The sequence below is a fragment of the Podarcis gaigeae genome (assembly GCF_964106915.1).
Source record: "Podarcis gaigeae genome assembly, chromosome: 3".
Taxonomy (NCBI): domain Eukaryota; kingdom Metazoa; phylum Chordata; class Lepidosauria; order Squamata; family Lacertidae; genus Podarcis; species Podarcis gaigeae.
Genome location: NC_139680.1, coordinates 31,567,921 through 31,592,809, shown reverse-complemented (window position 1 = coordinate 31,592,809; position 24,889 = coordinate 31,567,921). Strand labels below are relative to the sequence as shown.

Here is a 24,889-nt window from a genome sequence, read left to right as displayed (position 1 = left end):
AAATGCAGGGGAAATAACTAGAGCGAAACATGAATTTTGAGAAACCCTGTGTGCTTTCTGTTACAGACTACATTTTTAAAGAAAATAAGACTATATTTTGCATGGCTAGGTTGATTTGTATGCCTAGTACTTGTGGTGTGAAGGAGAAGCGAGGAGGGGGGCGAGGAGAGAGAATTGTTTTGTTTTCCTGCTTGAAAACATATCCTCTCATGAATTCATTCTTATTTTTCGCCGTGCATGTTTTCTTCACCCTACTATGATGGAATGGATATAAAGGCGGGAGATCTGTATGTGAGCCTATCATTTGTATAGTCCACACACGGAGCGAAAGCACGTCGCCAATTGCACACACCGTTCATTGGAAAAGAAATGGCTCTGTACACTATTGCTTCTTGTGCTTTATATCTATATCTCTATTGATCCATGCAGCAACAATAACCAAAACAACAACAGCGAGCTGCCGCCACCCGAAAACGTTTTTTTAACATGGGGGGGGGGGGTTGGGAGTGTGACCTTGCTTGGGCTGGGTAGCGGGGAAACCTTTCAATAAAAGCTTGCATGCTGGATTTCCAGCTCATTGTTCCCTCGTCTCTAGTTGCCCTGGCAACCGCAGCAGCTGCTAGATTGTAGGCTTTGGCTTGCGTCTCCTAGGTAGTGCTTAGCTGCCTGTGTGTCCAGTTCACGCAGCCTGCCAGCCATTCACCCTCCCGCTGCTGACGGTGTCCTGCCAGTCTGTGCGGGATAATGTTTACTAACATCAGCCACATGGCTCCCATTTTGCCACGGCTCTGCCCAAAATATGTCACTCAACAGCCGATTGTCAGGCAGCCAGCCAACCTGCCTGCAACGCGCTGGAAAAAAATCTGTCGCGGGGGACTGCTAGCAGTGATCTTCCGCCAACAATCTCCTCTCCTATGAAAAGGGGAATCAATGTGAGCCTTCACAGTTGCCCCTTCCGCATCGGCGGCAGATCACCGGGGATGCATAATGAGTAACACGGGGAACTGGAGGAGCTTCTGTGTGGGGGTTTTACGGGGCAGGCTGTGCTCGGTTGGAACTGGAGCTCATTGTCAAGGGGGTCTGCTGCCATTTCCTTTTCTAGTACAAAGGCTCCCGCGAACGTCACATTCTCATTCTATTGTGGACGCCGGCGAGGGCGAAAGAAAACGCGGGTGTCCGTGGCTACGAGATGGTTGGAGGGGGACAACTTGCCAGAAGGCTGCTTCTCTAGCAAATATCTAGCGGGGTATTTCTCCAGCAGCTCTGCTGAAATAAAAATCAGTCAATCCATACATCAGCTTGAATAATCAATGTTGCAGTTTTCAAAATATTACACTTTTGTGGCCATAAGCTAGAGAACTTAATACAGTGAGAAGACTTCCAGGAGATGTCGCCTTCTCACACCCATTCCGATTCAGAAGACATACCAGAGATACCAGACTGAGACATGAAGTATCCCTGTTATGGGTACAGTGACATAGCTGTAGAAAAATGTCCATGCCTCGGTCTGAAACTTGTGCGATTGGTTCTGCTCTTATCCTGAATTTCAGATTCCAATGAATGAGGGAAACTGAGCCTGTTCAATTAGGTATTTTGCCTACATAACCCAGCCCCATCGGCCCTCCCTTTGTGGTGTGAGCAAACAAGCTAGAAATTCTTCAACTAACCACAGTTTCTCAGTTTTGCCCAAACTGGGAAACTATGGTTGCTAGCTTCAGAACAAGCCCCAGTATTAAAATCATGGTTTAATGTTGGTTTCATTGGCTTTGTTCTGAAGCTGCTAAACCAGGCATAAGCAAACTCGGCCCTCCAGATGTTTTGGGACTACAACTCCCATCATCCCTGACCACTGGTCCTGTTAGCTAGGGATGATGGGAGTTATAGTCCCAAAACATCTGGAGGGCCGAGTTTGCCTATGCCTGTGGTAAACCATAGGTTGCCTCCAGACTTTATGTTGTGGGAGGGATTTAAGTGGAAATTTGGATTTGTGCAGTTAAAGTGCTCAATATATCTACTTTAGAGAAAAACAAAACAAAAAACCAACCACCATCAAAGGATTTTTGGGGTTAGGAAAGTAGGAAATCCAGCAGTACTTTTGGTGCTGTCCTTTACGATTTTATGAACTGCCTGTAGACACTGAAAATTTAAACCTGCCTCAGAAAAGTGCACAGAAAATTCATGGAAGGGAAAATAACGTGCAGTCAGTTTACAGAAATTTGAATAAGTATTTCCCATCTTCAGTTTCTCAGGTGGTAAGGAAAAACAGCCTGAAGTAAGAAAGGTGTGTTTATGGAGGGGGAAAAGTCTAAAATGGACTTGCCTTACCCCCACATGCATAAAGCTCTCCTCCCTAATTGCACCCTGGTCTCCTGCAAGCCTCAAAACATCAATGAGAGTGTTATATGTGGTTAAGGCTGCAGGGCTGGATGTGTAGAACTATGTCTGGGCTTCACATTCCATCCATGGAATTGGATATGCTACTGTTAATCTCACCATTTTAAGGTGGAAAATAAAGTTTCATCACAGGCTGAAAATACAGCAAAATGAGGCATATTCAGTTCATGTGAGGTCCCCCCCCCCCTTCCTGTCTATAAGGGAATGGAAGAGAAAAATAAAACTGTACAGAGGTGAATACAATCTGAGCACATGGAAGAAACCTTAGAAGCTCTACCAAGCCTCAGAAGCTTCTGCAAGTCAAATCATTTCATTATTATTATTATTATTATTATTATTATTATTATTATTATTATTATTAAATACAAGAAGTTGTAGACATCCCGAAAAACAAATTACAGAGAAAAAGTAACACAGTGTTGTGGAATAGCCCTTCAAGAACTTCCAGCTTCAAAATTCAGCTGGGCCAACTTCAAAACTCAGGTGGGCTCTTTTTGCCTTGAGACACATCTCTTTCTTCGCCTTGTGGTCTCACAACCTCTTCTTTGTTCCATCTCTCAAGCCTGTACCAGTTTGGAAAGGAGATCCTCTCTCTCCAACTTTATCTCCCAAGTTCTGCTTTCCTTCCTCCTCCAGATCTGTTTTTGTTCTGCCTCCTGTTTTCGGTTCTCTAACCGTTTTTCCTTCCTCAAGAGCATCTATCTGGAGTTATATTTGGCCCACGTTCAGCAGTTTCTTCAGAAACAGCAATCAGACAGCTTTCATGGCTCTGATCCCTGACTCTTCTGCACATTGCAAGCGCTTGTCTTTATCTGGGGTGCTGCTATTTATTTTTGCAATTCTGCACGAAGCCTCTCTTTACTATGGATTACTACTATAGGTATTAGACATTTGGCTAAATGATTGCGTAGTTTCTTTTGGGGAGTGTCTACAACTCTAGAAGTTGAGGTACCCCAAGATCCAGGTTCACTAGTTTCTTCAGAAACAGCAATCTGACATCTCTCATGCCTAGAAACCTCCTAGATCGTTTCCAACTTTGGTTCTGATCTCTTTGTAGTGGACTCTTCCTGACTCTCCTGCATATTGCAAGCACTTGTCTTCATTTGGGGTGCTGCTGTTTCCTTTTGCAGTTCTGCGTGAAGCTCCTCATGAGTACAGACTGCTACTGTTGATTCGAAAGGTACTATTGGACCTTTGGCTAAAGGACTACATAGGTTGTTTGGGAGAACAATTTTAGAAGTTGAGGCAGCCCGAGATCTAGTAAGACAAGAAGAAGAGGCGTCCTTTGCATTATCCTGATCCATTTGCGATTTTGGAGGCTGGAGACTAGAAGATGACTGAGTACTCTTTCTCCTTGACAACCCAGGTTCAGTTGTTTCTTCAGAAGCAGCAATCCGACAGCTCCCATGCCTAGAAACTTCCAAGAGATGTTTTGTATCCTGAACCCCTGGCATACCTAAGTCACAATGTCAAGTCCCTCATCCCTGGGTTAATCCAAACTCCAAAGGAAGCACAGTCCCATGGAGATCCTAGAGCATCCAAACTAAGGTCCATCAACATGGGCAGTTGAGCTCTGCTTCCCTTTTATAGTTTGCCTGCTGATGGCAGCACCTGGGCTTGATGAGGCATGTGACCCTCACCTGTTCCAAGCCTACTCCAGCTGAGGAATCACACCCCTCCTCTCCAGAGCTAGTGAGCCCCACCTGGCCAGCTAGGGAGGTGGACTCTGGACCCTTGCTTGCCCCAGCCTCCTGGAGTGCCCCACCCACTGCTTCCTGTGGCTCAGAGCCTGCTGTGTTTGTGGAAGGAGGGGCCCCTCTGGCTCAGGCAATGGGTCCTGCTGTTCTGGTTCCTGTGCACTAACCCCCATCCCCTCATCATCCTCCATCAACCCAAGAGTACTACCTGCACCAGCCTCGCTTTCCCATCCCCAGCTTGCCCAGGTGCATCCCACTCCTGGCTACAGCCCTCGCTGGTATCCTCTTCTCCGTTGCCCTGCCAGTTCAGTACACTTTGGTTCAGATCTCTTTAAATCTCTTCCTGGTTCTCCTATATATTGCAGCAATTGTCTTTATTTGGGGTGCTGCTGTTTCTTCTTGCAATTCTGCACGAAACCTCTCTTTAGTACTGATGGCAGCTATTGGTATTGGACCTTTGGCTAAATGAATGCGTAGTTTCTTTTGGGGAGTGTCTGCAATTCTAGAAGTTGAGGTACCCCGAGATCCAGGTTCACTGGTTTCTTCAGAAGCAGCAATCGGACGGCTCTCACGCCTAGAAGTCTCCTAGGATGTTTACAGCTTTGGTTCTGATCCCTTTAGAGCAGACTTTTCTTGACCCTCCTGCATATTGCAAGCACTTGTCTTCATTTGAGGTGCTGCAGTTTCTTTTGCCAATTCTGCACGAAGCATCTCTTTAGTACTATTGCTTCCAAAGGTATTATTGGACATTTGCCTGAAGGATTACATACTGTAGGTTCTTTGGGGGAATGAGTGCCATTTTAGAAAGTTGAGGCAGCCCGAGATCTAGCAAGACAAGGAGAAGAAGTGCTCTTTGCATTATCCTAACTGATTTGCAATTTTGAGGGCTGGAGACTAGAAGATGAGCAAGCACTCTTTCTCCTTGACAACCTATGAATTTCGACCTCTTTCAAAGCAGAAATCAAAATGCAGGTGAGAAGCCGTCTACACCTGTCTCCCAAGGCAGCATGCTGCTTATCTTTGATCTCCGGGTCCTTTCTAGTTTTCATTTGTTTGTTTTGACTAATTTTAATGTCAATTGGGTGAACAGTGCTACTTTTGCAACAGACAAGTAAGGAGCATATTTTTTACAAATCACATGATATATCTTAACTGGAGGACAGGTGCTGGGAAATCAGTTCTTTCGGCTCAATGTGTATCTGATGAGTAAATTTGCGGATAAGCCCCATCTTACCCCGGCAATGTGATATTTAAAGCCTCTGTAGTTTTTGATAACCCTAAACAATCTGCACATCCAAATTGGGGAAGAGGTGGGAAAGCGATTTTGTGACTTTCATCTAATCCTCAATCTCCTTAACTGGAGTCTTCTGGAAATAGAAGAAACCAGTTGTTCCTGAACTTGCTTCTCTTGGTGCAAAAGAGTGGATACAAATTCGCCATGGAGTGATTAATCAAACTCTACACAGCCTTATTCTCAATAGAGCCAATCATGAGATCAACAAGAGTAGCAAAGCATGACACATGACTCATAGCATACAAGTAATAGCCACTCATGGTGATTCCAGGTAGTCTCTGCTGGCCACTCAAGCAGGCTCTATTCACTTGCAAACGCTGCGACTGAAGATGGGTGACTGCCATTACAAAGTACCATATTTACGCGAATCTAATGAAGCGTCGAATCTAATGCGCTCCTCAGTTTTCAAAAGCTGGAAACCACCCACCCAGGAAGAATGGCAGATGAAGTTGATGGACTATATGGAACTGGCAGAAATGACTGGCAGAATCCGAGACCAGGGAGAAGAGTCGGTGGAAGAAGACTGGAAAAAAATTAAAGATTATTTACAGAAATACTGTAAAATCAATGAATGTTAGAAAAATGTTGGAATGAAGTTATATGGCTTTAGCAGAAATGTTATAAGGAATTAAGTACAAATAGATTTTTAATGTATTAAAGGGAAAAAATAAGGTTAGAATATGTTAAGATAAATTACAGGATAGAAAACAGAGGAAGATGGAAAGGAATTGCTGAAACAGTTACCGTAATTGAAGTGGAATACAAAAAGGGAGGTGTGAGGAGGTCGTGGAAACAAGTGAATGAAAGATAAGATACTGAAATTATTGGATGTGTTTTAAATTGTGTTTGTTTTGTTTTGTTAATTCAATGTTTTAGTGTTAGTGTTATGCAGTGTTCTTGTTTTTGTATTATATTGTATTGTATTGTTTAATTCTTTTCTCTCTTTTGTAGTCTTTAAACTGTTAATAAATATTATTTTTTAAAAAAAACAAAAGCTGGAAACCAAAAAAGTATCTGCTATGTCAGCAGTGTTTTTCAAGCTTGCACTCAAGTCTAGTGCGACGTCCAATCTAATGCGCACCCTAATTTTTGAGATGTAATTTGGCCAAAAAGGGTGTGTGCATTACATTCGAGTAAATACAGTATCTTATATACCTCTCCCTACTCCCAAACAAGCAGGCAGTCGATTGAACAGGCTTGTACTTTGTTTGTAGGCGGACGATAACAGTCAGCTGTGTACTATCTACAGTTCAAAGTCAGCAGGGGAGAGAGAAAAGGGAGAGAAACAGCTTCCTTATCTCTCGCAGCACCGGCCGGCACCTTTGAGATTTATGCGCCCAGTGGCTTGCCTTCGCTCCGAAAACGCTACATCATCCGATAGCACGGTAGAGTTCATTAAAACTTAATTGCGGTTGGCATTACAGCTCCAAAACATAAGTTGTTGATAAAATAATTGTTTAAAAAGAAATTAAAACCCATTAAAACTCAATTAAACTCAGTGAAAATTGCGTTTCTACATTGCTTCAGAGCTAGCTGCCCGGTCGCCATCTTGACCGAAGTCCCAGATAGTGGAAGGGGTCTTTCTCTTGGGGAAGGGATATAGCTCAGTGGCTAAGCATTTGTGGTGCATGCAGAAGGTCCCAAGGTATCAATGTGTCTAGTAGACCTTGTGTTGAACTTGAATGCAGCAGTCATAGGTTACCATTACCACAATGGGAACGAGAATGAGCTTCTACTGCCGAAGCATATATACATACAGACTAGACCTCAGCAGTTGAGTGCAATCAAACTGCTTCCATACAAACACTTTGGAGTACAAATCAGAAATTTTGAATGCACCTATCTGAACTTAAGTCAAATTTTAAAATGCTTATAAAATTCTTTAAATAATGAATTTCATTTTATGGAAATAAAATTGACATTAAAAAAACAAAACAAGAGTGATTTGGGTGCTATAAAATTAATTGTGGTAATTTTCTTGGTTAAAAATTTATAGCAGAATTGAAAAGAAAGACCATGTAATCACAAGAAGAGTGAGCAGGAGGAGGAAAAAGAAGAAAAAAAATATAATACCCTTTTTAATTAAAATAAATTCGTAACCAAAACCAATAAAAAAACCATTCCCCCCACTTCATTATAAATTGCTATAACTATTATTTTTTCCTTGATAAAAATAGGAGATCCACACCACTCTGAATCAAAATGGATATTGAGCAATATTAAATTATTTTGTTGAACTTTCTCTAAATGATTCACTGCTTCAGATATGATTCAGAGCTTTAAATAGATGCAGAGCTGACATTTCTCATGCATCCAACACCCTCCGAAAAAATATCAATGTATGCTACATAGCAGGAGTTAGCTATTTGAAGTATTACAGGCCATTGGGCGGGTAGACATCAGAGACTGCTGATACTGTTAACAACTTGTTTATTTATATCCTTTCAGAAGCCCTGCACATAGCTGGGCTGCATAACTAGAGATGCAGATCACTTCCCCAACCATTCATCCTCCACCCACAGTACTTTTTCTAACTAGTTTTGTTTATCGACGAATCACCCGCTAGACAGCCATCTTTCGGGGGGGGGGTAAGAAGATGCTAGCAAGCCAATCTCAGAGCAAAGTTCCCTCAACTTTTTATACCTGGGTCACAGGATTTCACTGAAACTTAACTATTTATCTAATTTTCTGAATCAGCTACTAGAAGTCTCTCCAGCTGCCATTGTACGAAATAACACAATTAATACTGCCTCCCAGAACATCCCAACCCTCTCTCGTTCCCAGCCAGCCTGGGACAGAACTCTTTCCTGAGTACCAGTTTCTCCCCCTACACCTATCTGTTGTCGCAGTTCATCCCTAACTTAAAATAATGACACAACTGATGCCACCGAGCCTCTTGGGCTTGCAGATCAGAAGGTGAGCGGTTCGAATCTGCGCGATGGGCTGAGCTCCCGTTGCTTTGTCCCAGCTTTTGCCAACCTAGCAGTTCGAAAGCACACCAGTGCAAGTAGATAAATAGGCACCGCTATGGCAGGAAGGTAAACAGCGTTTCCATGCGTTCTGGCTTCGGTTACGGTGTTCCATTGCTGGCCACATGACCTGGAAAGCTGTCTGCGGACAGACGCCGGCTCCCTCGGCCTGGAAGCGGAGATGAGCGCCGCACCCCATAGTCAAATTCGACTGGATGTAACCATCAGGGGCCCTTTAACTTTACTGTGGATAAAATGGCAAAGAGAGGAGGTGGGAAATAAACCCTGCACTGTGCCTCTCTGAGATCACAAATACAGAGTGGTGGCTTCATTCAGCAAATGGGAATTACTGATTCAGAGAATAGTGAATGGAAGCTGTCTACTTGCCTTGCTTTCAGTGCCCTCACGCACCCATTGCCGACTTTGGAAACTTTTCTGATTGGCTACTACAGACACCCCCCCCCCCCCGAGGGTCCCTATTTTCCAGGGACAGTTCTGGATTTACAGAAGGTTTCTGAGTTGAATGTCCTGCTTTTCCTTAAAGGTAAAGGGACCCCTGACCATTAGATCCAGTCGTGGCCGACTCTGGCGTTGCGGCGCTCATCTCGCTTTATTGGCCGAGGGAGCCGGCATACAGCTTCTGGGTCATGTGGCCAGCATGACTAAGATGCTTCTGGCGAACCAGAGCAGCGCATGGAAACGCCGTTTACCTTCCCGCCGGAGCGGTACCTATTTATCTACTTGCACTTTGACGTGCTTTCGAACTGCTAGGTGGGCAGGAGCTGGGACAGAGCAATGGGAGCTCACCCCGTCACGGGGATTCAAACCGCCAACCTTCTGATAGGCAAGTCCTAGGCTCTGTGGTTTAACCCACAGCACCACCCTGTCCCTATTTTCATCGGAGAAATGATGGAGGCAATGGAGTGATGCAGTCCCTGAGCCAGACTCTTTCTTCTCACTACGAAAAAGAGAGAAACCTGCAACCATTCTGGTAGATACCAGTATATATTTATTCCCATATACACACATACAATGTATAGACTGCTCTACAGTGAAGGCCTCTAGCTAGCCTACAGGAATGAATAACATCTTCCTCTCCAGTGATTTTTAAAATGCCAGACTCTCCAAGTGTCCCTGTTTTCCAGAGACAGACCCAGATTTACAGCAGCCATCCCAGTTTCTGATTAGATTCCAGAATGTTCTATAAAGCGTTTGTGAAAACATTGGTCACAAATGATTAAGTGAAATCATTAAAAGTATACAACTTCTCCTGCAAGCATTTCTCTGCAAATTTGCTAGAGGTCTCAATTTCCCTATTATTGTAAGGAGAGTGTCCTCCCTGCCCCCCCCCCCAATTGTAGAAACCCTGAAAGAAAGCATAATGCCGTATACCATATCTTTGGGTTACTCTGAGGAAATAGGAGGTCTGAGATGCAGACAATTGGAGGTCTTACTTTGTAAAGGAAATCTCGTCATAGCTCACTGCTCTTGATATTCTCATCTATACTTCCGACCAAACATTAAATTACAAACCCTATCGATTTTCTATTATTACGTGTGTGCGTACGTGCTGTTTTTTCTATCCTACAAAGCTTTCAGCTACAAATACCCAGAATGATATAAAGGAATCATTTATTGCATCACATTTAGGACACCCTTTGATATAATTAAGACATTGCAGCTGTGTGCACACCATGCATTTGAAGCACATTTAAAATACCTGGCTTTGCCCGAAGAATACTGGGAACTGTCATTTAACCATCTCAGAGCTACAATTCCCAGCACCCTGACAAACTACACTTCCCACAATTATCTGGGGGAAGTCATGTGTTTGAAATGTGTGGTGTACATAGCCTAAGATATTTCAGGTTTTCCAACCATGTTGAATATCAATATTATTGTTTTCTTTCAATATTGCCCATTCAAATATTTCCATATGTAAACTTTAAGAATCAGAGTACTAATAGGAAATGTAGTAGTATGAAGATATCCTTTGAAGTAATAGTTCTCCACATTCTTACTTTATCTCCACAGAGTGACCTATCTTTAACAGCCACAAAAATATTCCTTTCTACGCTTGATACGGCCTCTGAATCCCCCTCAGCCCATGCCCTGATATCACATGAACAGAAAATAACTTTCTTTGGAGGATCAACACATACAGACTGTTACTGAAAACAACAGAGAATTTTGCGGATGCTTAAAGGCCAACACATTTATTGCGGCATAGGTTTTAGCGGACTCAAAACCACTTGGGTCAGATGCATGAAGTGAACTTTCAGTAGGCTGTTAGTGCCTTAGTTTGGCAGTAAGCCTCTTTGGGTTTGATGATGATTTGTCCCAAGTCCAGTCTGCCTAGGAATGTAGCCTTACAGGGTTAGACACAAGAATTGAAATGGAAACTACCCTTGAGCAACTTTGCATTCACTAGACTTTCAAGCTACCCAGCTCCCAGCTTTGTACCTTCTCGCTTTGAATATGTTGCTTATTCCAGAAAGAAAAAAAGTAACATGGCATATCAACATTATTTTAATAACAGTAAATATTACAGGATGTTTGCAGACACATCTTACTCCCCTGGTATATGATAGGATGCAGGAGCAGGAAGCTGCAGGAAAAGGCGGTAACTGCAAACTACAAAAGGGCCCCCTCCCATTTTAAACAGCTGCTACAAACTGAAATAACAGAATTAGGCCTAGCTGAATGCTTCATGATTTGCCTGGTGAGGTCCAACCGCTACCTATTAAACATGGGCTGGAATAAATCCAGAGATTTTGATGCACTATAGGAAACCAAACTTATATACATTTTTTGGCGGGGGTTGGGGGAAAGGAATATTTTCTTAAAGTTATTAAAAAGATTTTTGGCAACTTTGGGTACACAATGCCCCTACTTCCACACCATTCTATATTTAAGGTGGTTGTGTGTCTTACTGTACAGTCGTACCTTGGAAGCCAAATGGAATCCTTTCCAGAAGTCCATTTGACTTCCAAAATGTTCGGAAACGAAGGCATGGCTTCCGATTGGCTACAGGAAGCTCCTGCAGCCAATAGGAAACTGCGCTGGACGTTCGGCTTCCAAAAAACATTTGGAAACAGGAACACTCACTTCCAGGTTTGCGGTGTTCATGAGCCAAAATGTACAGTCTTCTGTTTTGAAAATATCTATCTGAAGACTGGCCTGTCCATGTCTGGTTTGAAATAAGGAACCATACAAAGGGAGCTCAGAAGCCTTGAATTTGACCAGCAACCGTGAGCAGTGCCGGGTCAGTTTGAGCAAGCCTGCAAGTCACCTGATGTCTTCCCCATTATGGTATAGATTTATTGCACTTCTATTTAAATGACAGTAATTGTTTCTCAATTTACATCTCTGCTGCACTGTATGCAGTATTTTATGCAAATTTGCATCCTCTTCTGTCCATGTTCTTAACAATGCAAATCCCCTTTTTTGTAGAACTGGCCACCCGATCTATATTCCTCATTAAAAAAAAAAATAGATAGGTAAGTAAATTACAAGGAAAGCTCTGCTTGAGAAAAGATCTCGTCTCAAAAGGTGCCAGTCCTTCACCTGGTACCCGCTTGAAGCTGCCTGAACAAGTATACAAAACCCGCTGGTTGCTCACATGCATTTTTGAATGGAACACACTGCAAAACAACACACATGAACTTTTCATACCCAATGGGCAGTTTATATGAATGTTACAGTGGAGGTGTTTCTGGCAGTGAGATATTCAGAATATCACCTGGGACAAGCCACGTTTTTAATCACATTCCAAATAACACGTTCACCCTGTTTGGAATCACAGTGATGGTCTACAAGAAGATTGATTTATGTCTTTACCAGGGGAACATCATAAACATTTCTAATAAAAAGTACTTTCTCGGTGTCTCTGCCCCCTGTCACATAATAAGTCGTACCTTTGTTGCTCCTGTTGCATTCTAGAATGCTGCACTGAGAACATAGGAAGCTTCTTTATACAGAGTCAGACCATCAGTAGTGTCAGCAGTAGTGGCTGGCAATGCCTTTGCAGGATTTCAAGCAAGGAATCTTACCAACGCCTACCTAGACATGTTATAGATCAAAGAAGGGCCTTCCCAGTTCTTTCACTTCTTTCTTTGTTTGCTTTTGTGAATATATAGTTACATATTTCTGTGAGTCTCTCTGGCAATGCTTAATTGGCTGCAAGGTGGGATAATAATTTTTAAAAGAAATAATACTAGTAATACAAAGGTTTATGCACACATACATGTGCCAGACCTTCCAAGTGTCCCTACTTTCCAGGGACAGTCCCGGATTTACAGAGGCAGTTCCTATTTCTGATTTGATTCCAGAATGTCCTGCTTTTCCTTAGAACGTCCCTATTTTCATTAGAGAAATGTTGGAGGGTATGGTAGGATGTCCCTATTTTCAAATGAGAAATGTTGGAGGGTATGGAGTTATGTGACACTGCCCCCCCCCCGAGCCAAGGTGATAAGGAGATAACCTTTAGAAGATATCTGAAGGCAGCCCTGTCTAGGGAAGTTTTTCAATGTTTAATGTTTTATTATGTTTTTATACATATTGGAAGCCACCCAGGGGTCTGGGGCAACCTGGTTAGATGGGCAGGGAATAATAATAATAATAATAATAATAATAATAATAATAATAATAATAATAGACTTGGATGTCTATATTTTCATAGGAGAGATGTTGGAGGGTATGATGTGCATACACACACTTTGTATCGTCTGAAACAGCGTGTGATCTTTCACAAGTTTTCTCAGTTCTTCCTTGAGAAAAGGGTCACCCCCCCAGGTATCACCCCTAAACCCACCTAGCTAAGGAGCAGCACAGATGGCAAAAGTGTTTCTGAGGTCCTCTCCACCCTGCCCAGTTCATCATGCTGAGACAATTAAGGAATCAGTCAAAAGGGGTGGAGACTATCTTTATTCAGGATCAGACATAGGCGCTGTAAAGCCCACTAAGAAACCAGACATTTCCTCTCCCAGAAGGTTTACAGACTAGGTGTAAACCAGGATATCCACAAGAAGAATAGGAGGAGGAGGAGACAAGCTGAAGTGACAATAAAGCAATCCACCATTCACATAACAGCCCAGCATGCGGTTTGCTTAAACGGCTCAAAACACAAATGATTATACAGTCCCATGGGAGAGGAAGGGGATGACAGCAAACTACCTAATAACGGGGTGAAGTGAAGAATGGAATAACATGCAGCTTAAACACAGCTTGGTCCAGAAAATAGTTATGCTACGGTGCGATGATCTAAGTTGATGCAAACACATCTCTGAACGTCCTCCGTAAAATGTCGCAAATCGCCTCCTGAGTTTGTTCTGCCTGATTGCAAGTGAAATAGGGATGAGGAGAGCTCCACCCCAAGTGAAATGTGGTCCAAAACTACAGGTTCTGGTGCAGGCAGAGGTGCTTCTGGAACAAGCCTAAGAAGAGATGCCAGGGTTCTAGTTCTATTCTGCAAGGAACGTCTGAGATGGACGTGTTGTGGCCTGTCACGGCAGCTTTAGATGTTCCGAATCCTTCAGCAAGGCAAGATTGTTGGGTTCTCCACACCACCTTGGTGTACTCAGGAGCATATCAAGCTCAGAAGAGCAAGACCCTTGGGAGTCCTAGGCTATTCTCATAGAGACTGAAGAGTCCCAGGCCAAGGTTTGATTAGCTTGGTAGCAGAGCATCTCTTTTGCATGCAAATGGTCCCAGGTTCAGTCCCCAGCATCTCTGGGTAGCACTGGGAATGTTCCTTATTTGAAGCCCCAGAAAACCACTGCAAGGCATTGTAAACAATACTGAGCTAGATGGAGCAATTGCATCCTATTTTCCAGGGACAGTCATGGATTTACAGAAGCCACCCTGGTTTCTGATTTGATCCCAGAATGCCATGCTTTTCCTTAGGATGCCCCTATTTTCATTGGAGAAAAATTGGAGGGGATGGAGTTATGCGACCCCCACAAGTCAAAGAGATAAGTAACTATACAACCTACAGAAGACATCTGAAGTCAGCACTGTAGTTTTTGATTTTTTTAATGTTTTATTATGTTTTCGTATATGTTGGAAGCCACCCAAAGTGGCTGGGGGCAACCCAGTCTGATGGGCAAGGGAGTAATAATAATAGTAATGGAATAGGACATCCCTATTTTCATCAGAGAAATGTTGGTGAGTATGCAATTGCCTTACCCAGTATAGGGCAACTTTCTGCATTCCTACGCTTTTATTAATTGTGCCTCTGGTGTGAAAAATGTGACACACCGAGTATTTATTGCAGATATGAAGTATCTGTAGTATCTTTTTTAAAAAGAGGTCTCCTTTAGCATCTTTTTTAAAAAACAGCAACCAGGCTATTGGATCCGTGTTTGAATTCATCAGCAAAGAGCTACTCAGGTATGCTGCAAAACAGAGTCTCTAAGTGAAGTACAAGAAGTTATCCTTTGAAAAAATGTCATGTGCATGTCCTAATACAACTCCACATAACATCTGGATTCCCAGCTCCCATCCACTGGACCTTTGGCCGTGCTGTCTGGGGTTCCCATCTTTGGCCTAATAGAACAGTCCCCTAGACAGAATTTTAGCAAAAGTGCAAGCCCCACTTAAATAAATTTGAGAATTGAAGGTCAGTGGGAGCTTTCCCCACTTTTGCAGTCTGCTAACTGACCGTCAGAGAGCATGCATATAGAAATCTTGGGTCTCCACCTGCTTTGAGACTGCAGTTCCCATGACCCCTGACCACTGGTCTTGCTAGCTAAGGATGATGGGAATTGTAGTCCAAAACAGTTGGAGACGCAAGGGAAACAACTCTTAAAAAGAGCAGGCAAAACCAGGCTGATATGATTTATGTCTCACCCTAGGGTAGAGAGAGAAAAGGCATCAAATGTGCTTTTCCAAATAGATTTTAAAATGTATGACATGAAATGCTTATGGCTGCTTAACCAAAACCATCAAATGCCATCCTAGAGGACTTCTAAATAACGCTGAAGTTTGGACTGTGGCAAGCCTCCACAGCTGTGCTTGCCAGTCTTGGGTCTCCAGCTGTTTTTTGACAATTCCCATCACCCCTTGCTAGGGGTGATGGGAGTTGTAGTCCCAAAACAGCTAGAGACCCAAAATTGGGAAACATTGCTCCAGGACAAGCATTGGGAACCTGTGGCCTTCCAAATGTTGTTGACTCCATCTCCCATTACCCCCAGCCAGCATGGCCAATGGCCAGGGATGATGTCTGAAGGGCCTCAGGGTCCTCACCCTGCTTTAAGGAAAGGACCCTCCAAAATTGTGGCCCTGCTAGTAGAAATACATTGCTACATGTCTTCAGCCGGTCATTCACAATTAGTGTAAAAATTCGAAGATGTACCTATTACTTATAAAATGGGGAACACTTTGTAGTGTCTTTTGGTATCCATTTAAAAAACATCAGCATGAATAAGAGCCTGGCTGATTATACAGGGTTCATTTATATTTCCACTACTGCAGTGGCTGTTATCCTGAAACACCAACACCTGCCTACAAATTCCAGGATCTTTAGAGCACAACTTTGCTGAAAAATCACTGCTGTTCAACTATACACAAATGCAATGAACTGTCATTTTCCTGAACAAAAGGTAAACACAAAAAATGTCCCGGTTTAAACTCAGCGAGCATAGATGAACTTAAAAATGAATATACAACTACTATAATTATTATTAGGGGGAAACAAAATTTGAAGTGCCTATGTCCTGGATTCAGGTGATACAAAAACACTACAAAACGATACAAAAGCCCACAAAAAGCTGCATTTGGGAGCACAAACTTCCTCGTTGTCAGAAGCGCCGTTTTAAGGCGCCCAGTTTACCCAAGCTAAGTTAGCCAAGCTACGTTTGAGAATCTGTAGTGTCTCATTGACCCCTACTAATAAACAGGTTCTGGGTGCTTAATATTGTGGTCAACGCAAAGTTGCAAATGGCTAACGTGTTGTGGGGATCATTCCTGCACACAGAAAGAAACTGGTGGCTTAGGGGAGAGTTCAGATGTTCTTACTGAAGCACTGAGAAATCTTGAGGACAGCACCACTGTTAAAAGAGGGAAGCAGTTTCTTTTCTCAACCTGACTGGGCTTTGTGAGGAGTGGTTTTTTGTTGTTTGCCTGAAATGCTAGGCTCAAGAGCCACACTACTGTGGGAAGCCCAAAGGGGAAAGGGGTTGTGTTTTATAATCTCTCTTCCCACTGCTCTCCTTTCAGCAGGGCAGTCTTGATCCTCACCCTGGAACAGATTCTAATCATGGGCATGGCCAGGATTTTTGTTAGGGGCGGGGCAGGACTTTTGTTAAGGGAGGGGCAGAATCAGCGTGATTGGTCAGGTAGTTAAGTACAGTCGGAAGTTGAAAGGAATCCGTTCCGGAAGTCCTTTTGACGTCCAAAACATTCGGAAACCAAAGTGTGGCTTCTGATTGGCTGCAGGAAGCTGCTGCAACCAATCAGAAGCCCCGATGGATGTTCGGGTTCCGAAGAACATTTGCAAACCAGAACACTCACTTCCAGGTTTGCGGAGTTTGGGATCCAAGGTAAGACTGTATTTCTATTGTTTTACTTGATGGGGTGCGGCTGCCCCCCCTCGGCTACGCCCATGCCATGCTCCCAAGTAAACAGACTGCCACCCTGTGCTGGCTTCCTTAGGAGTAATCCCTACCAAAGTCAACAGGATAGCTATTGTAATTTCTTTTCTTATATTCCAATGCACATTTCGGAATCAGAATCGGCACTAAACAGGCTGACCTGAATATCAGTCCTAATTGCAGGAGGTCAAGGTCAAAAATCCCTATTGGCTAATCTGAGAATGGTCATAGGCAAAATATGATCCAGATAAACACAGTTTCTGTTGATTTTTAATTCTAAAGACCACATTCTCACCTGATGAAAATCTACGTTGAACTCATTATCCCATGCCTGATCCAACCTCATATACCGGGCCTGGTCCAAAATCTAACACTGTTTCCCAAACTTGAGTCTCCATCTGTTTTTGGACTACAGCTCCCATCATCCCTAGCTAACAAGGTCAGGGATGATGGGAATTGTAGTCTAGTCCAAAAACAGACGGAGACTCAAGTTTGGGAAGCACTGAATTCTAACTGAAGTTTGCTCAGCAAGCAATTTATTACAGGGCAATACTAAGCTGTATTACATTTTTTGCAGGCATTATTTTCTATCAATGAAAGGGAAATGTCTATAATAAGCAGGAAGTATAACACATCATTTAACTGCTATTTATTTTCATAAACATGAGGTATTTCAAAGTGCTATAAAGATGCAGCACTAAATGTACATCGTTGGAAGAAATTAAACACAGAACTTTGCAATTACCCAGTTCTATGCAACAAACATTAACAAATACATTAACTGGAAGAAACAGGCTAGGAAAAAAAGGCATATATAGTAAATTTTCTTTACAAAAGTTTTCTTAGTTCAAAAAAGTGATAAAGTAATATCTACTCAAAACTTTCCACAACCATTTTCATACGAAAATATAAGTATCAAATTTAGTTATGTATCAGCGTCATACTAAAGTATACAGGCAGTGTAAGAATTAGTACAGTACATAACAGAGATTAACAATATATTTGCATACAAAAACATGCTCCTCAAACATTGAGGTATTACAGTACTTAGGTATGAACTTCCAGTCTAATATTGGTAGCAAAATGTCACCTCTCATAACCCAAGACATGTACAAAAGGCAAGTGTGGGTGTGTATTTTATTTACAGAGGTGTGGCTTGTTCCCCTCTCTCTCCCCGCCCTCCCCCCCCCAGGGTACAAAATGGTTTTGCCCCATAACACCTGGTAGAACATAAGCACCATTTAAAAAGGAATGAATATTTCCAAACTCAACTGGATGTCATAAGCAGATCCAAAGGCTCACAACATTTATAAAGAACATATACAGTTCTAGGAGGAAATACAAAAGGCATCTCCATCACGGTTTGGCAGTCTCTTCCAATTCGGAGACTGGATTGAAAAGTAAAACCAACATTCTTAACGTCAAAAAACATAACTCTCTTTAAGGAATCAAAAATGTGCAAAGTGGCAGTGGCTGTCCAGATCAGACAATTTTTTTAAAAAAAAACAAAAAAAAACAACGCTGTTATTTTTTTGTAATATCTCCTTTTTTTGTTGTTTTTAGCAAGTCTGCATGTGCTCCAATTTTTTTATCAGCTGCTGTTGTCTGACTTGCAGTTTTTCCTTTTCTAGCAACAGCTTGTGCTCCTCGGCGTGTAGCGAATGAACGTACTCGGTGGCTTTTTTCAAGATGACGACTTTTGCCGCCTTCTCGTTTTTCACCAGTTCCGGCACATGGTCCCTAAGCATGAGGAAACTCGACCTCAGGTCGTTGCGCCGCTGGCGCTCCAAGATGTTGTGGTTACGCCGGCGCTCGCTGTCTTCCGAATCGGAGCTTCGAGGACTGGAGCTCTTGGCCTTGGGTTGGGTCATGGCTTTGACGGGACGGGGCGCTTCAGTTTTTAGCTTTTTCTGGGGCGGCACCTCCTCGCTTTCGATGTAAGGCGAAGGCGCGGCGTAGTTGTGCTGCTGGTGAATAGGGGCACAGCGCTTGAGGAGGACTTCGTTTGGCTGAGTTCTCATGGAGGCAAAAGAGGTGGTGCTTCTGGGGCGCGTCGCGACCGTGAGGGTGGTCACGGCCTTGTAGGATGAGGACCGCCTCTTTTCCACGGTGACCACGTCGATTTCCTCATCGTCCTCCTCCTCTTCGTCATCTTCATCTTTTAAGACATCGGGGAGAGAGAGAAGAAACAGGAAGGTGTTACCATCTCAGGAAAGCACACCAGAAGGCTCTCAAGCATTTAGCATTAATTAGCATATATGTGTGCGAAATGAAAGCAATTCCCAGGGCAAATGCCCATGTATAAATATTTAAGCAACGCAAAGGAGGCAGGGAAACAGCATTTCAAGGTAAAAGAGAAAGGACTTTGTATACATGTGTCTTAGAGGCTACATGCTATTCTATATAGCTCTGCAGGTCTTGTAACCAAGATGTAGCTCTAGATCCACATGAAATAGCACAAAGCACTGGATTTCAAGCTGTGCAGGAAAGCAAATAAATTTGCAACCCAAATAATCATAGGATGGAAATAAATCTGGAAACGAAATACCCTAATTTGCATTTTAAGCCACCAGTCTGTGCTCTAAATTGCACGGACAATACAAGCAGGCACACAATGCACATTAAATGTACACACACACACACACACACACACACACACATCTTGCTTGACTGAAAAGGGACTGGGAAACCAAACAATTGCTGGATTTGTTCTAACAGGGAATGCAGAGCTCTTCCAGTTGGTAGCCAAAGTTTTGGTTTACTGCCAGGAAGACAGCTGTTGGGAGGAAACGCTCCTTCACTCAAAGCTGTCAAGATGCAGACATGAAGGGAGCAGCGAGTATTTGAAACAGGAGGCTGTTCGTCAACTTTTATGATTCTGGCCATAGGGATACTCTCATTTACATATGGGAAGCTGTGTTTATTACTATCCCTCTCTCCCACCAGGAGTGTAAATGTTTCACTTAACTTGCAGCTCAGCATTTTGTATTTCCGCCCTGCTAAAACACCTGCTAAACTGCTGGACGATGAGGGACAGCATGAATTTTTGATGCCTCGTGCAAAATAAACAATCCACGCCCAGCACAAAAGAGCTAATCGCTCTTGTGTTTTCACAATAGGCTGTTGCATGCAAAACTTGTATACAGTATATATGGCAGCAGTAATAGAACCAGGTGCAGAACTGCAGTGATGTTTAGCATAAATGTGTTGTAGGCTTGCAAATTTATTTTTAAAAAATGAATTTCTTCCATCCATCCATCCATCATCAGCACTGCAAATGTTTGTGTGTAAGGTAGGAGGAACCCAAACAACTGTCTGGAACAGAGACCCCAAGGGAAACTTTTTTGGTAAGAATAATGACCTGAGAGAGGCATGTAGCCTGCCACCTACTGGTCATGCTTTGTAATGGTTCTAGCAGGGAAGCAATCAAACTCACCTACCAGTTTGGTAAGCCAGTCTAGATTATTATTTTATTAATCTTTTTTTAAAAAAATAATAATAATGCAAGCAGGCTATGTTCTACAAGCATTTTCTCCCCATGAAATAAACAAAGTACCCCTATGTATCCTGTCTTTGCAGAGCTCCTGGGCATAAATATCAGCAGCATTCATTACCCCTCCCTCAATTCCACAGGAGTCAAATAGCTTCTCTCCTTCCCCCTCCCACCTCTGCTTTAAACCTCTCTTTCCACCTTATTGCTTTGTAGCAGAAGGTTCGCCTGGAGATCAGACCACCCTGGGCATAGCTCAGTTGGTTAAGAGTGCTGTACTGATAAAACACCAAGGTTGCAGGTTCAATCCTGCTGCATATTCCTGCATTGCAGGGAAGAAGCACCAAGGTTCCTCCCCAACTCTAGAATTCTGTGAGTAACTTCCACTCAGTCTTACTATTACTGAGACATGACCTATAGGAATATACAGATCTGCATACTTTGGTTTGGTGTGTAAAGGGGCGGGGAAGGGGTAAGCCTTAACTATGATTTGGATGCAGGAAGGAAAAGGTTACAGCCTGAGAGACAAGACAAAACAACCAGAAGAGACCATTTCCTTGTTCTCTAGGTCCATAGGTAAAGAGGCAGCTCTGTCCAAATGCACCAGCCTAATGGAGATACACTGGGATCATTCAACAGCATTGGTGATCAGCCACCCATGCACTGGGGATCACCCACCCAGCTTCCTATCGATTCACAGAATCATAACCCTGAGGACCTTTAAGTCCAACCCCCTGCAATGCAGCTGTCCCATTCGGGGATCAAACCTGCAACCCCGGGAGTTATCAGCACCCTGCTCTAACCAACTGAGCTATCCAGTCATAGCTGTTGCACTCTGGCTGGTGGCACAACTGAGCAAGGCAGCCGTGCTACTGTGCTGGCTTGCTGTGAGGGGCAGGGAAAGAGCGTTGCAACCCGAAACACCCCCCTCCCAATGGAGCCATGCGTGCATGCCGGAAAGCATGTGGCTATTTACCGGAATCGCTGAGCGTGTCATCGCCAGAGCTGCTGCCGGTCCGGCTGTCACTGGCTGCGCTTGGGTGGCAGCCGCTATGCTGAGCAGGAGCTGCCACCCCTGGAACCGCCTCGCTGCCGCTGCCAAGGTTCCCTCGGATCCCAGCCGCTGCAGCAGGAGCAGCCGGCTCCCTCTTGTTCATAGGGAAGGGGAAAACCACGGCTGGATCCACGCACTCCGATACAGAGCTGTTCAGCTGCGCCTGGCTGCTGCTGCTGCTGCCATTGTTCGCAGAGCTGCTGGCGGTGGCGGCGGTGGCTGCAGCAGCAGCAGCGGCGGCAGCAGAGAGGGCTGTAGACCCAGCTGTGGCCGGCGCGACAGCTGTTCCTCCTTTGCTCTGCGGCTTCTCGTTGGCCGCTGCCCTCTCCAGCTTCTCGCTGGCGGAAAAGCCGCTCCACATGCAGTCCTGGATGATGATGGCGTTCAGGTTGCTGTTCTCCCCCAAGCCGGTCTCGAAGGAGTCCCCTCCATCGCCGCCGCCCCACAGGTCCGCTTCCGGGGGCAAGAGCAGCAATTCCGAAGCCCAGTCCAGAGGGTCGGCGGTTCGGAACCCCCCTAGAGTCCCCGCCCCGCCCCAACTCGAAACGGGGGCTCCCCCGGGGGGGTTTTCTTGCAGACCTGCCGGGCTGGGAGACAAGGGAGGTGTAGGCAGTAGCTCGAACTTTTTCCAGATGTCCTCCCCCGGGGGAGCAGAGTCAGGACCGCACAAATAAAAATCATCTTCGTCCGGGTAGAAGCAAGGCTGCAAGGAGTCGAATTCAAGATCTGGGTTTTTACTGACCATCCCTGGCATCTTTGCGTACTTTCCTTCCGAGAAGAAATCTTGTGTTTTGTTTTTTCCCCACTTGGTGTGAAAGGAGATGCACCCCCCCCCCAATCGCCTTTCCAGGCAGGATCACAAACTAAGCAGGAGAGAAGTGGGAGGGGAAAAAAACAAAAACAAATTAGATTTTTTTTAAAAAATCAGAAACACACACCTATCCTGTGATACAGTCCTACAGAGACAAAAGCTCTCCACCCACATACAGCAACAGTTCCCGGGTTTCTTCTACCTTCTGTAGGGAAACAGCAAGAAAATCTGAATAGGGCTATATGAATGTACAAGGGCTTGTCTTCAACTCCTGCATGCTGCTGTCTCTCAAGTCTGCTCCTTGGGGCGCACCCCCTTCAATCCGGGGAGGGGAGGAAATGTTCACAGATGCAGAGAGAAATTCATCCAGCGGCAGACACCGTGGGGGGGGGGCGAGAGAACCCACCCACCCTCTGGATATTCGAGCAAAGTAAGAGGAAGTTTCTGCCCTCTTTTGTCATCTGCAGGCTACGCAGAGAGAGGGAAAAGGAGGACGACGGATGTGTGTGGGGGGGGGGTGGAGGGGAGAGGCGCGCTCGGCGCTACTTTGCAAATTGCCATTCCGTTCACTCCCAAGCGCGCTTCCAGAAACCCACACGCAGAGAGGGGAGTAGGAAGGCGAACTAGGAAGTCTCCCAAAGCAGCAGCAGCATTATGCAACAGAATGAAATTCATTCACACACACCAACACAGCCTCTCAATATAGGCGACAGGAAGTTTTTGCGCCACACTGATTGTGGGCAGGCAGGGTGGTTGGGGAGGAAGGGGGAAATATATATATATAGGGTTGTAAATTGCGAAAAAAATTAAACAGAAAAAGACTACAAGTTCCAACCCAGGCACCCACGATTTTGCAGGCATATTTTAAAACGGACACCACACGCACCGAAGCGCACCTCTCCATTCTGCGCGCAAAAAGCAGGATCGCGCCAGTCCAGACATGTAAAAGTCTGCAATAGGTTTCCACCAAAGCAAAAACAAAACAAAAACCCCGTCCATGCTGCATGGACGTCGCGGGCACCGAGATATTAAAGGAAAGCAGGGGAGGGAGGAGAGGAAAGTGGGGGAGGTTTTCTTTTTTTTCTCCTTTCTGAAATGAAGCCCGGGATCAATAGCAATAATAACTGTTCGGAACGGAAAAGCTTTCCCGACCGGAGCTCGCCAAAGCAACCCACACCGCGGATACGAAGCCATCCCAGCTGCTGCTCTCGCCTGCCCCGCCCCCCTGATCGCTCCCACTATTGTACACGAGAGATCGCCACTATTTATTATTATTATTATTTCACCTCCACCCAAGGCTTGCTAAATTTCCTCGCGCGGAACGCAGCGAAGGCACAAAAGCGCAGACGCGCGCAAGCTCCTCGCACAGCCACATCAACAGTTTTAAGCGCGCGGTGGGAGGACGGGGGGGGGGAGGCGGCGGAAATAAATAAAAATAAACCGCAGCATGGTTGGCTTGCGATGAATGAGGGAAACAACAAACAACAACAACAACACACGCATAGACAACGCGCCAGCCATCAGGAGACACTAGGTATCTATCCTTCCAAACCAAAAAAAACCCCAACACAACACACCCAACGGCACCCCACCTCTCCAAATTGAGGCTGGGCTGCATCGGTTAAGACAGATTTTATTCTCTTCTCCCCCCCCCCCCCAAGTGGCTCTTTTTGCACAGACCCGCGCGCGCGCACCCGGGCACATCTTACCTGCTGGATGGCGGTGGCTGCTGCACGGAAAATGGGTGGGTGCGTGGGGGGCGAGGGAGAGAGGACTGGGGGTGGGGGGCGCGCGAGTTAAGCCCGAGGATGTCCTTGCACTTTCCAGAGCACCAGCAAGCCCGGTCGACCCCCCCACCCTCCAGCCGGGCTTAAGCCTCCGCATCCACCCTTGCTTGCAGACAGATGACTGTCACTGAGTGGGCTTTGAAGCTCTTGTATGTTATTAACTACCCAAAAAAAAAAAAAAAAATCCTGACACACCCGGGGAGGGAAAGGGGGGGGGAGTGGAAGAGAGAGGGAGAGATCCAGCCTTAACCCCACCCCCCTGATTTCCATAAAAGCAGGGGAGGTGCCAGGCATTTGGCGCCAAAATCCCCTCTGCTTCTTCTTTTCTTCTCTTTGCAAAGCGGCGGCAGGAGAGGCGCTTGCAAAAGAAATGCAAAGCCGCCGACGCGCACTCCCGCTGGGTTTTGCTCCGCCGCCTGATCGTGGGTGGGTCGCGCACTTTGCAAAGGAGAGGAGGCGTCTCTCTTTCTCCCTCTCTCTCCCCCCCCCCCCCGCACCACCAGTTGGCAATGCCAACCGACCTGGTGGATCTAGGTGCAAGTTTATTCGGGTGCAAACCTCGCAGGGAGCAGCTCCTCATTGAAGATAAACGCCGTGCGTGACAAGCGCCCGCCTCCTTCCCGGTGTCATCCTGCCCTCTTCCACCTCCCACCCCCCCCCAATGTATTTTATTTTAATTTTTTGCACAAGATTTTTATTTTATTTTGCAAAGCTTCCGTTCAGGCGAGGGATTTTGCAGAAGGAAGCAGGGAGAGAGGGAGGTGGTTGCTGGGGTGGGGGTAACACGATAATTGCCTGGGTT

The 24,889-nt window shown here is 44.9% G+C and overlaps 1 protein-coding gene and 1 long non-coding RNA gene across 5 annotated transcripts; one reads left to right on the top strand and one right to left on the bottom strand.

Annotated features, from left to right (window-relative positions):
- The first annotated feature begins 549 nt into the window (after positions 1 to 549).
- Positions 550 to 1,292, top strand: LOC310842342. Its single transcript, XR_014563078.1, has 2 exons — positions 550 to 932; positions 1,103 to 1,292. It is a non-coding gene; the product is annotated as an uncharacterized lncRNA (long non-coding RNA).
- Positions 1,293 to 17,579: 16,287 nt separating this feature from the next.
- MYCN (MYCN proto-oncogene, bHLH transcription factor) lies at positions 17,580 to 24,639 on the bottom strand. 4 transcript variants are annotated; one of them, XM_083731857.1, is made up of 3 exons: positions 24,010 to 24,639; positions 21,412 to 22,352; positions 17,580 to 19,103 (listed from the first exon to the last, which is right to left on the bottom strand). In XM_083731857.1, the coding sequence occupies exons 2-3, from the start codon at positions 22,241 to 22,243 to the stop codon at positions 18,505 to 18,507; spliced, it is 1,431 nt and encodes a 476-aa protein (XP_083587983.1). In that variant the 5' UTR covers positions 22,244 to 22,352; positions 24,010 to 24,639; the 3' UTR covers positions 17,580 to 18,504. The 4 variants fall into 4 exon arrangements, with proteins under 4 accessions (XP_083587983.1, XP_083587986.1, XP_083587985.1 ...); XM_083731860.1 differs by lacking the exon at positions 24,010 to 24,639 and adding an exon at positions 23,587 to 23,611; XM_083731859.1 differs by lacking the exon at positions 24,010 to 24,639 and adding an exon at positions 23,187 to 23,534.
- Between the last annotated feature and the right edge of the window lie 250 nt (positions 24,640 to 24,889).